This window comes from Acanthochromis polyacanthus, chromosome 1 (assembly GCF_021347895.1).
Source record: "Acanthochromis polyacanthus isolate Apoly-LR-REF ecotype Palm Island chromosome 1, KAUST_Apoly_ChrSc, whole genome shotgun sequence".
NCBI classification, from domain to species: Eukaryota; Metazoa; Chordata; class Actinopteri; family Pomacentridae; genus Acanthochromis; species Acanthochromis polyacanthus.
In genome coordinates, this window is record NC_067113.1 from 25,603,051 (window position 1) to 25,619,972 (window position 16,922).

The 16,922-nt window shown below is 40.0% G+C and overlaps 1 protein-coding gene across 2 annotated transcripts in view; it reads left to right on the top strand.

The window, feature by feature from the left end:
• Nucleotides 1-16,374, top strand: part of hltf (helicase-like transcription factor) — a 17,229-nt gene extending 855 nt beyond the window's left edge. For both annotated transcript variants that reach the window (XM_022222901.2, XM_022222909.2), the window contains exons 3-25: nt 25-191; nt 1,355-1,497; nt 1,604-1,689; nt 2,957-3,028; nt 3,329-3,520; nt 6,155-6,229; nt 6,310-6,364; nt 6,501-6,555; nt 6,676-6,731; nt 6,833-6,877; nt 7,071-7,172; nt 7,270-7,370; nt 7,516-7,659; nt 7,833-7,965; nt 9,840-9,975; nt 12,049-12,228; nt 12,611-12,726; nt 13,379-13,560; nt 13,706-13,828; nt 14,505-14,617; nt 14,884-15,064; nt 15,585-15,665; nt 15,828-16,374. In XM_022222901.2, coding sequence (XP_022078593.1) covers nt 25-191; nt 1,355-1,497; nt 1,604-1,689; nt 2,957-3,028; nt 3,329-3,520; nt 6,155-6,229; nt 6,310-6,364; nt 6,501-6,555; nt 6,676-6,731; nt 6,833-6,877; nt 7,071-7,172; nt 7,270-7,370; nt 7,516-7,659; nt 7,833-7,965; nt 9,840-9,975; nt 12,049-12,228; nt 12,611-12,726; nt 13,379-13,560; nt 13,706-13,828; nt 14,505-14,617; nt 14,884-15,064; nt 15,585-15,665; nt 15,828-15,974 — 2,685 coding nt within the window. In that variant the 3' untranslated portion in view covers nt 15,975-16,374. The remainder of the gene's footprint in view (nt 1-24; nt 192-1,354; nt 1,498-1,603; nt 1,690-2,956; nt 3,029-3,328; nt 3,521-6,154; nt 6,230-6,309; nt 6,365-6,500; nt 6,556-6,675; nt 6,732-6,832; nt 6,878-7,070; nt 7,173-7,269; nt 7,371-7,515; nt 7,660-7,832; nt 7,966-9,839; nt 9,976-12,048; nt 12,229-12,610; nt 12,727-13,378; nt 13,561-13,705; nt 13,829-14,504; nt 14,618-14,883; nt 15,065-15,584; nt 15,666-15,827) is intronic.
• Nucleotides 16,375-16,922: the final 548 nt, after the last annotated feature.

Genomic DNA, 16,922 nt, shown 5'->3' on the forward strand with positions numbered 1-16,922 from the left:
TTTTGTGTTTTATTCCCTGAACAGGTGAACCAAGGGGAGATGGTCGGTTTAGTGCGGCAGCCTCAGAATCCTTATGACCGCAACGCAGTAATGGTTGCCAACGTTTATGGCAACCAGGTAGGACATATTAAGAAGGAGCTGGCTGCAGCCATGGCCTATGTCATGGACAACAACTTGGCTAAAGTAGAGGGGTGAGTTGTAATTAGTGTTGATCTGTTGACAGAATCCCTTCTTTTTTCCCTCAAATACAATCAGAAAACATCCTTATGAAGCTATGAAATATCAGAATTACCCTCAAAATAAACTTTGCGTGTGTAATTTCTCTGAATTCTCTGGAATTGAGTATTTTAAATTCCTCCTGAGTGTCATCATAGCTGATTAAAGGTAGTATGTACACTGAAAAAAAGTTTTTTTTAACGGTTTTTGACTGTTGTTCTACGGATATTTTTTTTTCAATTTTGTTAAATTGCAGATAAAAACTGATAAAATCACCAAAGAAAGCTATTAAGTACATTTAACTGTAATACAAGCCAAAACTGTTCATAATGGCCACCTTAAACTGTATTTAAAGTAGTAAATATACCATTATGTTACAGTTTTTTGTCATTACTTGGAAGAAAAAAAGGATGTATATTAAGGGTTAAAATAATAGATCATTTAAACCAATATTTTACAGATTTGACCCTTTGACAGAATATGATTTTATCCAGCACCCACCTAGAAATCCCTTGAGAATACCCAAGTAATCATAAACAGAAACATAAAAAGCTGCTGTTTCAAACTTTAAAATCTTTTTTTTTCAGATTATTATATAAATTTATTTTTGCCTTTTTCATATTTTTATTGTTTTGTGTTAAGAGTACAGCTCATCCAATTTCAAGATAAAACACAACATAATTCTAAAGGAAATTCAGGACATAACAATAAGTGCAGTACCTAATATAAAACAATAAGATACGATTATGGTGCATTACTGAAAATAAAAACAATACGCAAGCTAAAATAAGACTAGAAAAGAATATAAGAAGTATTACTGGAAAAGATACTGCAGTAGGAGAGTCATCTTACACATGAAATTGGAATGTTGCACAAGATACTAATGGTACTATTTAACGCTGATACTTTAATTTGTGGTTCATAAGTCAGAAGACAAACTCTAGCAGAAAAGATCATTGAAGTGCCTTTGTTATTTATATTTTCCTTATTTTAAATTTGATGCTGTGGATAATATGTTGCTTGAGATGACAGACAGAGAGAGGCAGCTGCATCAGAACAAAGGTTGTACAATTTGAAATGAATGTATGTTATTGGGATCAGTTTTAAAAATGACTTACAAGTCGCATTGCTTGCTTAGGGTGGTGCACTCAGGGACGAAAAACACATTCACCATGCCAGTGAATCTGTCCTTCTGGGGGAAAGAGGAGAACAAAAACACTGTGATGGAATCTATGGCACGTCGTGGATATAAACTGAACACAGGTGTAGGCATTCAAGCAGGTACATTTGCCATCCAGACTGACCTACTATTTGATGGAAAGCGTCTGTTGTTGATTTTATTTGTACATGTGCGTGTCTGACTGTGATTCTTTGTGTTTGATCTCAGGTGCGTATCAGACATCATCCAGTGGTCCAGGTGCTCGTGGATTTCCATCTAAAAAAGGCCTGACCATCCCACTGACTGCAGAGGAGGTAAATACACTGAGTTAATGTAAAGTGTAAGGACACTATTTAATATGTGGGAATAATTGAACTAAAAATAGAATTGGGGTCCGAGCAGCACAAAGTGGTGCGAGGACCTATTGTAACCCGAGGAATTATCAGGGTCCGACCTATTGACACCCTAGGGATTATTATTAGGGTCTGAGAGCGGTGCTAGGACCCTATTGAAACCCTAGAGATTTTTTTTTTCAGCGGACGGGAAATTGGCCTTTTTGACGCCCTAAACATACACGAAAACGCATGAAAATCGCCACACACATCAGGACCGGCGAAAAATTTGATATTTTAGGGGAATGGCATGCATGCATGCCAAAATGGCTCAATAGCGCCCCCTAAAAAATGAAGAAAATTCAGCCCCCGGACAGCGTTTGACCTAGACTTCTGAAATTCGGTACAAATACGCAACTTCTTCTTTTGTTTGGAAGCCTATACGTTAGCACATTAAACAATGAAAACAATTGAAATATTTGTGAGTGGTCATACTTGTCAGTTGTTTCACACTTACATTTAGTTTAAAGCATCAACTTGCTATTAAATACAAATTTTGAAAATGCTTCTGACAAAACAGACATTTTCTTGGGGTTGGATGACCAAAGCAAACACATGGAGCCCATTAAGTTGCATAAATGTGATTTATGTAGGGAAACAAATTAAACAAGAGTGCACTGAATACCTTTCCTGTCAGTGATCGTGGAGTTGGAAGGGGACAAAAATGTTTGACAACCGTGGCCACTGTCCAGAAAACACAAGTTGAGATGTTGCACAAGAGCTCACTTCCTCAAATAACCCATCGTCACTGTGCGGGGCAACCCTTGTGTCTAATCACAGAAGCCCAAAACAAACGCAACAAAGATATAAAAAAAACGTACATAGAGTGACAGTTTTTGCGAGACCTTTTTCGTTTTTCGTCCGCTGAGAGAAATCACAGAGCAACCAAACTCTTATCACCCAAACTCCCTACATGTCATATGTACATGCTGTCATATTTGAACGAGCATAAATTAAATTGTGATGTTGTTCCATTAAAGTAGTAGGGGTGAAATCAAAGTACAATTAAGTTCAATAATGTATAGAAGATAATCAATTTTCAGTGCTGTATTTACAAGCAATTATGGAGTATTGCATATCTAAATGCATATTATTGATAATGAAATTTATTCCCAGCCATGCTCTTAAAATTGTGGAGATTAGCTCGTGGTTGTAATTACCTTTTTGACTCATATTTTTTATCTTTCAGCTAAAAAATGCATTTGATAACCTGTTTGAAGGGTTGATAGAGAGCCAAGATGGGGAGAAAGAAGCAGCTGAGGTATGGATTCATCTGTCTTTGCTTTTGTTTCCTGTTATGAGCAGCAAGTTGTTCCTTTTATTTCTTATTATTACTTGTAGCTGTAATGGCATCCTCTTATTGTTTACATATTGTAAATTGCAGCTAACAACCGTTTTGGACACTGTAAGGTAGTACTGTGATACAGTGACATCAAACCAAAAGTTTTATACTTGCTACTCTTTTTTTCACTTGTCACCTCCCACACAAGATCTCTGTGCTCTTACAAATCAACGTCTTAGTGTGGCTTCGGTGTAAATATTCGGTCGTGTCTGTTTGCAGGCTGTGAGCACTCCCCTCCTGCCTCACCAGAAGCAGGCACTGTCCTGGATGTGTGCTCGAGAAAACAAATCTGCTCTGCCGCCGTTTTGGGAGAAGAGAGGCGAGCTGTACTACAACAGCCTCACGTGTTTCTCTGCCAAAGAAATCCCAGAGAGGGTTCGTGGAGGAATACTGGCAGACGACATGGGGTTGGTGAGTGACACACAGATGCACGTATTTGACACAAACTGGTATTTTTGGATTTGGTTTAATAGAAGTATTACTACACTGAATACTTGCAACATTAAAACCACCTAACGCCAAAACAACTCTGATCTATTGAGACGTGAACTTCTAAAGGCCACTAAAGTTGTCAGGTGGTATCACGCACCAAGATGTTAGACGCCAATCCTGAGGTGGAGACTATGGATTGAGAATTTTATTGGTATTTCAGCATACATTAGGTTTACAGTGGGAGTGGGTTTGTGAAGATAAAATGATCCAGAACATTTGGAGAGTACAACAGTTTATACATAAGTGAGGAGAAGACAGTATATGTTTTTGCAATTGTGATCAAAATGTGGGATGTGGATTTGTATGTGGGTGTTGGAGCTGAGTTTACAGTGACAAAGGGTGATATGATCAAGGAGCGACACTAGGGGGCAGGAGAGTGCCTCCAAACATTATCTGATGACCAAAAGTCACATATACATTCAACAAAAATATAAACGCAACGCTTTTGTTTTTGCTCCCATTTTTTATGAGATGAACTCAAAGATCTAAAACTTTTTCCACATACACAATGTCACCATTTCTCTCAAATATTGTTCACAAATCTGTCTAAATCTGTGATAGTGAGCACTTCTCCTTTGCTGAGATAATCCATCCCACCTCACAGGTGTGCCATATCAAGATGCTGATTAGACACCATGATTAGTGCTCAGGTGTGCCTTAGACTGCCCACAGTAAAAGGTGCAGTTTTGTTTTATTTGGGGGTCCACTCCTCTTCAATGGCTGTGCGAAATTGCTGGATATTGGCAGGAACTGGAACACGCTGTCGCATATGCTGATCCAGAGCATCCCAAACATGCTCAATGGGTGACTTGTCCGGTGAGTATGCTGGCCATGCAAGAACTGGGACGTTTTCAGCTTCCAAGAATTGTGTACAGATCCTTGCAACATGGGGCCGTGCATTATCCTGCTACAACATGAGGTGATGTTCTTGGATGTATGGCACAACAATGGGCCTCAGGATCTCGTCACGGTATCTCTGTGCATTCAAAATGCCATCAATAAAACGCACCTGTGCTCTTCGTCCATAACAGACGCCTGCCCATACCATAACCCCACCGCCACCATGGGCCACTCCATCCACAACATTGACATCAGAAAACCGCTCACCCACACGACACCACACTCGCTGTCTGCCATCTGCCCTGAACAGTGTAAACCGGGATTCATCCGTGAAGAGAACACCTCTCCAACATGCCAGATGCCATCCAATGTGAGCATTTACCCACTCAAGTCGGTTACGATGACGAACTGGAGTCAGGTGGAGACCCCGATGAGGACGACGAGCATGCAGATGAGCTTCCCTGAGACGGTTTCTGACAGTTTGTGCAGAAATTCTTTGGTTATGCAAATCCATTGTTTCAGCAGCTGTCCGAGTGGCTGGTCTCAGACCATCTTGGAGGTGAACATGCTGGATGTGGAGGTCCTGGGCTGGTGTGGTTACACGTGGTCTGCGGTTGTGAGGCTGGTTGGATGTACTGCCAAATTCTCTGAAACGCCTTTGGAGACGGCTTATGGTAGAGAAATGAACATTCAACACGCGAGCAACAGCTCTGGTTGACATTCCTGCTGTCAGCATGCCAATTGCATGCTTCCTCAAATCTTGCCACATCTGTGGCATTGTGCTGTGTGATCAAACTGCATATTTCAGAGTGGCCTTTTATTGTGGGCAGTCTAAGGCACACCTGTGCACTAATCATGGTGTCTAATCAGCATCTTGATATGGCACACCTGTGAGGTGGGATGGATTATCTCAGCAAAGGAGAAGTGCTCACTATCACAGATTTAGACAGATTTGTGAACAATATTTGAGAGAAATGGTGATATTGTGTATGTAGAAAAAGTTTTAGATCTTTGAGTTCATCTCATAAAAAATGGGAGCAAAAACAAAAGTGTTGCGTTTATATTTTTGTTGAGTGTAGATGCAAACCAAAATATAAACACACCTGACCATACACATTATATACGAGAAATCAGATAAGGCTTCCATGTGTTCGTTTTGATGCTCTCATGCCAATTGTATGCAGTTTCAGGAGTCAGAATGAGCACTTTGACCGATCTCCCAATATCCTTATTTGTGCTACAGTAGCTCTTTAATGGGATTGGACCATGTGGGCCAGTTGTCCTCATTTGGAGCACTTGTAGGTAGTAGCCACTGCTTATCGTGAAAAAAATAAAATCAACACAGTACCTGCTGTCATCATTGTTTGGCTTTTTCAAACTCATTCAGATCCTTAAGCTTCCCATTTTTTCAGCTTTCAACACATTAACCGCCAGAAATCACTGTTTTCTTGCTGCCAAATATATCTCAACAGGTACCATTTTAACGAAATAATCGGTGTTATTTACTTTACCAGTCTGTGGTTTTAGTGTTGTGGCCGATCACTTTACAGTACCAAACAGTGTGTAGGACTTGTGTGTATGGCGGAAAGTCATCCAAACGAAGGATCAGAGCTGCTATTTTCTTCATTAACACCCAAATCGGGCATCACTCAGCTGCTGTCTGATCAGAATCGACACTGTCTGCATACATCAGCCCTTCTTTCTGTTTTTCAGGGTAAAACTCTGACAACAATCTCTTTGATCCTCACCAACTTTCACAATGGAAAGCCACTGCCTGTGGTGACATGTGTAAGTAACTTTATAGTTCTCTTTTCAATCAGTATGTGTTGTGTTTGACTATTACAAAGTGTTTGATTGCGTGTGTGCAGGAGAAGCAGTTTTCACCCATGAAAGCTAAAACACAGATGTCCTCCAGACTTGAAGGTACTTTCAATATATTTGCTGATTTTTATTTATCTCTCTCCCACTCACATTTCTTTAATTTCTCTGTGTGAGTGTGGATGGAACAACATGTTCAAACAGTATTAACAGGAGAGATAATGTGGCGTCTTTGTATTAGGAAGCAGCAGTGCAGGAATGAGTGATACTGCAGGAGACTCTTTATGCTCAGAGGGGTAGGTTTAATTTTGCATGCTTGCTTTGCTCTTTGGGTTTTACCTCAACGACCTAGTTTTTTCCACATGGGTACCGAGTGTTTCTTGTGACATAACCTGACATGTTCCTGTGTGGGTCAGTGCCCAGGTGGAGGTAACACCAGATGTAGTGGAGATAGCAGATGAGCCAGAGAAAAGTAAGAGCAAATCACCCTGCATCTTTTCAATGTCTAGTCATGCTTTTGTGTGTGTTTTTCTTTACCTTACAAACTTTTTTGCTTGACCTCCTGACTTACAGGTACAAGCAAAGGAAAGAAAGCCGTGAAGCGAAAGCCCAGTAAAGGTACAAGCTCGGTATTGTTTGTATTTAAGCACGACAATATAAATATGTGAAAATATGAGCTTGTTGAAGACATAACTCGACAGGGATTGGTAAATGTATGTATTTAACATAACTAACTAGTGTTGATATTTGGTTTACATCCAGTCATAATTACTTTTGTACTTGATAATTTATCTGTATGTTCTATGTGCAGAGGCTTCAGTATTGTTTGAGGATCTGGATTTTGCTGCAGCGCTGAGCGGCTCAACATCAGATACAACCTCAAAGAAGAAGAAAACTGCCAACGTCACCCAGCGTGAGTCTATCTGTATGTTTTCACCTGATTTTGCTTGTATTTAGTGTGAGAAAAGGTGAACTCTGTGCTAATATTAGAAGTGTATGTGTACCTTTAGTACATGCAGGTGTGAAATCCTCCATTGCTGAAAACACAGATGACTTATCAGCCAGGACAACTCTCATCATCTGTCCGCTCTCTGTGCTCAGCAACTGGCTGGTAGGACCACAGCCTCGCATAAAACATTTATTGATGCACAGTCTGTTGGTTAAAGCTGTATTTTAGTTTTTTGTAAAGCTTTTTCATTCTCGAAGTCAGCGTTTGTCATATCTTCTTCTCCTGCCTCTTGTGTATTTGTGTGCAGGACCAGTTTGAGCAGCATGTGCATTCTAATGTGAAGCTAAACGTCTATCTGTACTACGGTTCAGAGCGCAACAGGAGCAAGAAGTTTCTGTCCTCTCAGGATGTGGTGATCACAACGTACAACGTCCTTTCTTCTGAATTTGGGGTGAGTGGAGAAGTTTGCATTTATATCAGAGGCTGCAAAGTGACAAACTGGTAGTGCTTTGTGTGCATTGATTTATTTTGGTGAGCGCAATCATCCAGGGCCAAATGAATGACTGTTATAAGCCACAAGTTGCTTCTTCTTTACTATAATGTGCTGTAATGTTTTCCTTTCAGAATAAAAGTCCCCTGCATGGGATCAACTGGCTGAGGGTCGTGCTGGATGAAGGACACGTCGTACGAAACCCAAACGCACAGATGAGTAAAGCTGTGCTCGACCTGAAAGCTCAGAGACGCTGGATTCTTTCAGGTAGTCTTGCACATTAATACATGCACACAGACACAGTCTGACTTATGCAAACAACAATACCCAATGAGATGCAAGTTCCATGCTTATAACTCATAACATTATGGGTCATATCCCACTTATATAATGGCCACAACTTGTCATCAAATTGCAGTTTGGAATTGAACAGTCATTATTTTTAACGCAAAGTCAATTTGAACTGTCCTGTTTTGAATATTATAAAATGTAGTTCCTCTTTCTGAGAATTTCAGTGGTTTTTAATTGCCAGAAAACATCAAAGTCAATAGGAAAAGGTTTACAATTCTTCACAAGTTTTAAAACTTTTAAATCCAGTAAGCTGCCAACTTTTGAAATTACATTCTATTGTTGTTGGCATTAATCATTTTTAGCTCAAAGCTGTTTAGTTGAGGCTAAACCTTCATTCATTTGGAAGGGCACTTGAACACATCCCTTCTTTAATAGTGTTTAGTTATTATCTGCTGTCTAAGAGTTCATCCACACCTTTAAATCAACCAGAATCCAAACTTGATAGTGGCCGTTAGATAAATATTTTCAAAGAATTGTATTGGGGCAAAAAAAGACTTCTAAAATAGTGTGACTGAAAATTAATGTTTACAAGTTAGAGTTTTTTAAACCACAAGATCTTACTTACTGATTTACCTCATCGTAGCTATTCCAACTTTGAAGACTTCGGCAAACACCATAGTAAACCAAAGAATGCTGTGATTACATCATAATATTATTAGCACCATTAACCACTGCAAATACCATTTTTTCACTGATTTAGGGACATAATCAGGTACACATTGGGTCACACATTGGTAAACAGGATCTCCTGGGTTCAAATCCCAGCAGTGCCTCCAGTTTTTATGTAGTACCCATATGCAGCCACTCTATTGAGGTGATCACCCAAGGAAAGTATTAAATAAATAATAGATATCAAAATATATCAAAATAAAATGAGACCCAGAGAAAGTTTTTTTTGGCCAAATTAACTTAAAGAGAGGCCCGATTTAATACAGCACAAATACACAACCAAATAAGTCAAGAAAAAACATAAAAGAAATACCATAAACTTTCCCAAAAACTAATTGTCTGTTCAGATAGGTGACCCCGGATGGTCCTAATGACCAGTTCTGATGTTAAACTAAATCCTTCTCTCACACAATAAACAGCAATATTTCCTTTTCGGTTTGTCCCATAATTTCAAAACCTACAAATTCAATACAATAGAACAATAGAATTATGCTGCATGATCACTCACTCAGGCACGCACACCCATACACACACACAAGTTTACTCACTGTCCTGTGTTCAGTCCGAAACGACAAGGCGTTGCAACGCTGTTTGGTCCACAAAACATTGAGTGCGGTGAAACAGCGCTCGCAAAAACACTTGAGTGCGGTGAAACGTTCCAAACTGAAGGACGCTAGCCGCCGGGCTAGCGTTAGCCACGCTAACCTCCTATCGGGTTGCCCACACACTGCTCCTCGTTCACCGTCTGACAGCTGGGCTTATGAGTCCTCAGCCCCGTCCTCCAAGCCTCCTGCTTGAGCTGCTGAGTCTGGCTTCGGCCAAGCCAAAAGAATCCACGCCACCACGCTCTGCCTCCTGCTCCACTGAGACCACAAGAAGCCACCTGGTCTTAGTCTGCTTTGTTCCTGATGAGCGCAGTGATGCCACCCGCTTGGGGCGGCTGCTCTGCCAGGTCAAAAATACCCACCGAGACACACTCACAACCAATCAAACCAATCAAACAACAGCATGCAGCCAGAGTAAAACAAGGCACAATTACCCATAATAATTACCCCATTACCACCCGGCTGCACATAGATGCAGTCATTGAATTTGAGTTTGTGTGTGTTTGTGCCTTTCAGGTACTCCTATCCAGAACAGTGTGAAGGATCTGTGGATGCTACTGGCCTTTCTGCGTCTGAAGCCCTTCGATGTGCGAGAGTGGTGGAACAGAGTGATCCAGAGACCAGCTATGCATGGAGAAAGGGCCGGCATGCAGTGAGTGCTCAGAGATACACCAACTGCAATGCAGCAATAATAAAATGATGCAATGTAGCAATAACACTGTAGACTGTATGTGTTTCTGGTTGTTTTTGCTTCTCCAAACTGTAGTATAACATTTTTTTTACTGTTTCTACTTGATAAAAGGCATCTATTACCTTATGCTTCTTGCTATTTTACCATACATTGAAAGACTGAACATGTTCCCTTATCTGAATTAAAGGTTTAACAGCAAGGTTGTAATGCTTTGTACAGTCAGTGAATACACCAGAGCAGTTTGCAATGTTATAGGGTAACTACACACGTGGACAAAATTGTTGGTACCCCTCAGTTAAAGAAGGAAAAACCCACAATTCTCACTGAAATCACTTGAAACTCACAAAAGTAACAATAAATAAAAATTTATTGAAAATTAAATAATCAAAATCAGCCATCACTTTTGAATTGTTGATTAACATAATTATTTAAAAAAACAAACTAATGAAATAGGGCTGGACAAAAATGATGGTACCCATAACTTAATATTTTGTTGCACAACCTTTTGAGGCAATCACTGCAATTAAACGATTTCTGTATTTGTCAATGAGCGTTCTGCAGCTGTCAACAGGTATTTTGGCCCACTCCTCATGAGCAAACAGCTCCAGTTGTCTCAGGTTTGATGGGTGTCTTCTCCAAATGGCATGTTTCAGCTCCTTCCACATATGTTCAATGGGATTCAGATCTGGGCTCATAAAAGGCCACTTTAGAATAGTCCAACGCTTTTCTCTCAGCCATTCTTGGGTGTTTTTGGCTGTGTGTTTTGGATGGTTGTCCTGTTGGAAGACCCATGACCTGCGACTGAGACCAAGCTTTCTGACACTAGGCAGCACATTTCTCTCCAGAATGCCTTGATAGTCTTCAGATTTCATCGTACCTTGCACACTTTCAAGACACCCTGTGCCAGATGCAGCAAAGCAGCCCCAAAACATTACTGAGCCTCCTCCATGTTTCACCGTAGGGACGGTGTTCTTTTCTTCGTATGCTTGGTTTTTGAGTCTATGAACATAGAGTTGATGTGCCTTACCAAAAAGCTCCAGTTTGGTCTCATCTGTCCAAAGGACATTCTCCCAGAAGCTTTGTGGCTTGTCAACATGCATTTTTGCAAATTCCAGTCTGGCTTTTTTATGAGTTTTTTTCAGCAGTGGTGTCCTCCTTGGTCGTCTCCCATGAAGTCCACTTTGGCTCAAACGACGACGAATGGTGCGATCTGACACTGATGTACCTTGGCCTTGGAGTTCACCTTTAATTTCTTTGGAGGTTGCTCTGGGCTCTTTGGATACAATTCCAACGATCCGTCTCTTCAATTTGTCATCAATTTTCCTCTTGTGGCCACGTCCAGGGAGGTTGGCTACTGTCCCGTGGGTCTTGAACTTCTGAATAATATGAGCCACTGTTGTCACAGGAACTTCAAGCTGTTTAGAGATGGTCTTATAGCCTTTACCTTTAAGGTGTTTGTCTATAATTTTTTTTCGGATGTCCTGGGACAATTCTCTCCTTCGCTTTCTGTTGTCCATGTTCAGTGTGGTACACACCTTTTCACCAAACAGCAGGGTGACCACTTGTCTCCCTTTAAATAGGCAGACTGACTGATTATGAGTTTGGAAACACCTGTGATGTCAATTAAATGACACACCTGAGTTAATCATGTCACTCTGGTCAAATAGTTTTCAATCTTTTATAGAGGTACCATCATTTTTGTCCAGGCCTGTTTCATTAGTTTGTTTTTTTAAATAATTATGTTAATCAACAATTCAAAAGTAATGGCTGTTTTTGATTATTTAATTTTCAATAAATTTTTATTTATTGTTACTTTTGTGAGTTTCAAGTGATTTCAGTGAGAATTGTGGGTTTTTCCTTCTTTAACTGAGGGGTACCAACAATTTTGTCCACGTGTGTACATATGCTAATAAACTATGAATTGCTCTCTGCAACTTCAAAGAAAGTTTGTAATTTCATGGAGGAATTTGTCATATCAGACCATAAATAATCAGACATTAGATATTAAATTGAGGCACTTGATGCTGTGTGCAGAAACCTTCAGACCCTGGTGAAGTGCATCACCCTGAGACGGACCAAAACCAGTGAGGTGAACGGACGTCCTCTGGTGTCACTCCCTGACAAGAAGGTGTACGTGGAGCAGGTGGAGCTCAGCCAGTCGGAGAGGGAGGAGTACGAACGGATCCACAAGGAAGGAAAGAACATCATCAAGAGGTGTGTTCATGAGCATGCATGTTTGTGGATAGTGACTTTGTAAGTTGGCAACTTGCAAAGACTATATGATATGTTTTATAGTCTGTTATGCATGTACTTTAGATGTTTTACCATTTCTTACTATCTTTATTATCTTGTACTTGCACCTTTCGTGACTTTTTGCACCCCTCTGTTTCTCAGAGCTCTGTAACGGTAAATTTCTCCTTTGTGAGCTCAATAAAGTCTATCTTATCTTATCTTATCTTATCTTATCTTATCTTATCTTATCTTATCTTATCTTATCTTATCTTATCTTATCTTATCTTATCTTATCTTATCTTATCTTATCTTATCTTATCTTATGATATTATACTATTTTGTATAACTGTGTGCATTTTTGTAGATATGTAGCTGAAGGGACGGTCTTGAGGAATTACGCGGATGTACTAGCAATCCTGATGAGGCTCCGACAGCTCTGCTGCCACCCTGATCTGGTGGCAAAGATATTATCAGATTTAGGTAAAAAAAACAACTCTCTTTGCAGTGACTGAATGCGCTGATATCCAACCATATCAGGAAACAAGGATGATTTATTTATTTAATATGTCGGTCATTTTTGGTTTGTTCTGCTGCCAATAATTAGCCCTGACGCTGTCTGACACTCAGTCTTGGCTATTCTAATTTTGAATACTTCAGTAAACACCACAATAAACCTAAGATAATGCTGTGACAACATCACAGTAATAGCTTTATCTACTATGAAGCACTGTAAATTACCATTTTGATTCAGTATTTTAGAGACATAATCAGGTACATGTAGATACAGTCACTAAATTTGCATGAACAAGCATGTTTATGGATAGAAACTATGTAGGTTAGCAACTTGCAAAGACTGTGATCTATGGATGTTTTATGGCTGAATTATGATATAAAATAACTCGGTGCCTTTTGCTTTTTTTTTTAAATATCCTTGTTTACCGCCATAAATCTTCTGTCCAAAAGTTCCTCTGGAAGAATCATTTTCTTTTACTGATCATCCCTGTTACGCTGTTTTTACAGATCAATAATGAAGCTACCGTTCAGTTCATTCGTTTGTTTTTACCTGTGAGATCAGAGATTTCTGTCCTCTCTTTGGATTTGTTTCCATTCCTGCATCCTCCCTCTACTGTAGGTGCTGCAGCAACACCAGCAGAACTGCGGGAGCGTCTGATAGAAAAGTTACGGTTGGTGTTGGCCAGCGGCTCTGACGAGGAGTGTTCGGTGTGTCTGGACTCGGTGCGACTTCCCGTCATCACACACTGCGCCCACGTTTACTGCCGGCCCTGCATCGCCCAAGTCATCAGCACTGAGCAGGTAAACATGCTGCACTCAGCGGGCATCAGTGGTTTGCAGTTTAACCGAAATTCGACTCAAAGGTCCTCACTACAAGATAATACATTTTTAAGCTCCTAATTATTAACATTTTTACCTTTTCCCTGTGCTCTGTGTGTTTGCACAGGAAAGGGCTCGCTGTCCTCTCTGTCGGAGTGAGATCAAGACCAGTGAACTGGTGGAGTTTCCACAGGAGGAACTGGAAGAAGAAAGCAGTACAAAGTCTGAGAGGTGGAGGACAAGCTCAAAGGTACTCAATGCAGAATTAACTGGGGGGGGGGAAGTGGTACAAACGCTCGGTAGACCAATAAAACAATGCAAAACACTGTTTCTTAAATGGAAACATGTTCAAGCTGGGAAGATTTTCTGGTACAGATTGTTTCACCTTAAGCTGCCAACAAACCATTTTCTGACTTTCAGACCTTGTTATATTCTGTATCTCAGCATATTTAACAAAAATAAAATGCCCTGTGTGTTAAGTGTTGCATTTATTTCCTCATGAGAATCAGAAACACTGATCAGAATGCTAGTATTGGCTGCCTAGATAGCTCAGCTGGCTAAGCAGGCAACTCATAAACGGAGGCTATAGTCCCTGATGCAGCAGTCATGGGTTTGAATCCTGGTCATAGCCATACTGCATGTCTGTCCCCCACTCTTCTATCCATGTTTCCTGTCTCACTCTCTTCTATAATACAGGGCAAAAAATAACTTTGTAATATTGCTAGTATGAAATGCTTAGATGCAAAACTTTCAATGGTTCCATCTGTTAGCACTTCTGATCCTGGAGTTTTCATTCCTCTTGACCGAATTCTTTACCCAGAAATCACAAAAAAGCCTTTTTTAGCAGTGATAAAAAAAACTGAATTGTATGCTACCTTGTCAGAGCTGTGTTTTTCCGCCTTTAAAGTCTGTTTTTGGTTGTGCAGGTGCAGGCGCTGATGGGAAACCTGCTCAGGCTGCGATGTGAAGACAGCAGCATTAAGTGTCTGGTCGTCTCTCAGTTCACTCGATTCCTCACCATTCTGGAGACTCCACTCAGGTAACACTCCCACAGTACAGATTGGAGTTTTTGTTCTAGTCCATGTATTTACACTTATGCAAACAGAGTTCTGTTCTTTAATCAGAGACTGACGCTTATTACCAGAATGCATGAGCAACTGTCTCAGAGCAACTAAAAAACATCCCAATTATCTAATGCAAGAAAGATGCGAAATTTGAAAACATAAGGAGCGCATGATTTTCTAACCATTTTTCATTTACTTTATTTCATTCATTATCATTCTCCTTCTCCTTCCTCTCCCTCAGAGAGCACGGTTTCAGTTTTGTGCGTCTGGATGGCTCCATGAACCAAAAACAGAGGACCCAAGTCATCCAGGAGTTTCAGAGCTCTGCAGCCGACAGTCCTGTTATCATGCTTCTGTCTCTTAAAGCTGGAGGAGTGGGGCTTAACTTGACCGCTGCTTCTCGTGTTTTCCTCATGGACCCTGTAAGTACATACCCTGGAGGGAACCACTCACACGGAGAGCCTTAGCTTATTTTATTTATCAGGTTGTGCTCCTTGGACAGAGTTGATTAATGACGATTTATCACTAAAATGTCATAAATAAACTTATTTTGTTAAGTTAGACAGCGTCCAGGAGTCTGTTTAAAAGTTTGTGATATGCTTTTCTCTCTCCGAAGCACTTATGTCATGAAATAGATGTGCAGATAGTTTTTAAACATGTACTTTTTGGTTTCTCTGGAGCAGTATTGACACAGCAGGATAGAAATGCAGTAGGCAGAGACGAAGTAGACAATAGATTCATTTCAGAGTTTAGCTGACTCACCTTAGACAAGGACCAGCTCTGTTAGCATCAATATAAAGAACATCATCAAACAGGAATAAGATGGAAAGCAGCACAAATGGTAAATGTGACTGTTGTTTGGGAGATCATCTACTAACTGACAGAGAGATATTTAACCCAAAATGTTTTTTGGAAATAAATTTGGTCCTGTATATTCCTCAGGCCTGGAACCCGGCTACTGAGGAGCAGTGCATTGACCGCTGCCACCGTTTGGGCCAGAAGAAGAAAGTGGTTGTGACCAAGGTCAGAAGCCTCATTGTGTATTTATACTGTACTATTATGATCTTTAAGGAAAGGTTGATACATTTTGTATTGCTGGTAAGGATCACACTTTCCATACTGCATTCAAGACGCTGTTCATTTGACTCTGAGGGCTTAAAAACTGCATTTTGTTACTTTTTATAGTTCATTGTGAAGGGCTCGGTGGAGGAGAACATGGTGAAGATCCAGAGGAAGAAGCAGGACCTGGTGGAGAAAGCATTCGGCTCCACAAACGCCGACAGAAAAACGTCTCGCATCGACGACATCCGAGCCCTAATGGAGCTGTGCTAGGCTTTAACCGACGCATCAGCGGGAGAACAACCTGGAAATAGTTTGAACTGAAACAGTGTGACAGTGTTCCTTTCTTGGGGCAAGGGTTGCACGAAATTTTTGTACGCTTTAAAGTTTGATTTCTAGTTGATTTTTGCTGTCTTTATTTTGTTTTACTTCTGCTTTTATTCAGTTAGTTCACACTTTAACACTGATTCAATTGCAGGATGCTTCATGTGGAAAGCTTTCATATTTGTTCAGCTGTTTGTCTTGATTTTGTTAAGTCATCACCCTGGAACGGAGACTGGATCCAGATCCTCGCCTTTTGTACCAGTTTGAGATTTCAGTGAGGAAAATGTTACAGGTGTGAAGAAGTTGGGAGTTTTTTCAGAAACCCTGAATAAAAGGAATGCAGACCGCTGATGTTCTACATTTGTAAATACTGCATTTACATATAATTACAGTAACTTAACATAAAAAAAACAGATTGAAAAGAAAAGTTCTGCAGGAAGAATGCACAAACCATCACACCATCCATCTCAGCTGACTGAGATGAGGTGAAAGTTGGTGGTTGAGCAACATAGAAAATGCACTGTAAAAAAATCTAATCTATTTTTTAAAAGATGGTTCAAGTCTGGCAGCAAAAACGTGAGAAAAAACATCAAAAATTGTGGAATACTGACATTCAAGATCTGTAAAGATGGTTAAAAAAAGTGGGAAGCATCCATTAAATAATTATATATTTAGCTGATTTAAATACAGTTAAATTTTAGTCACATGTTGCAAAAAAACATTTGCAAATACAGATTTTTGATTGGGACACTATTTACAGTTTTGGCCTGTTTAGATTGACCAAGATTGGTTTTAAGAAATTCTGTGATTTTACTAGATATGTATAATTTAACAAAGTATTTTTTGAAAAAAAATCTATAATCTTTATATTCTTTTAAATAAGACCAAATATCCATT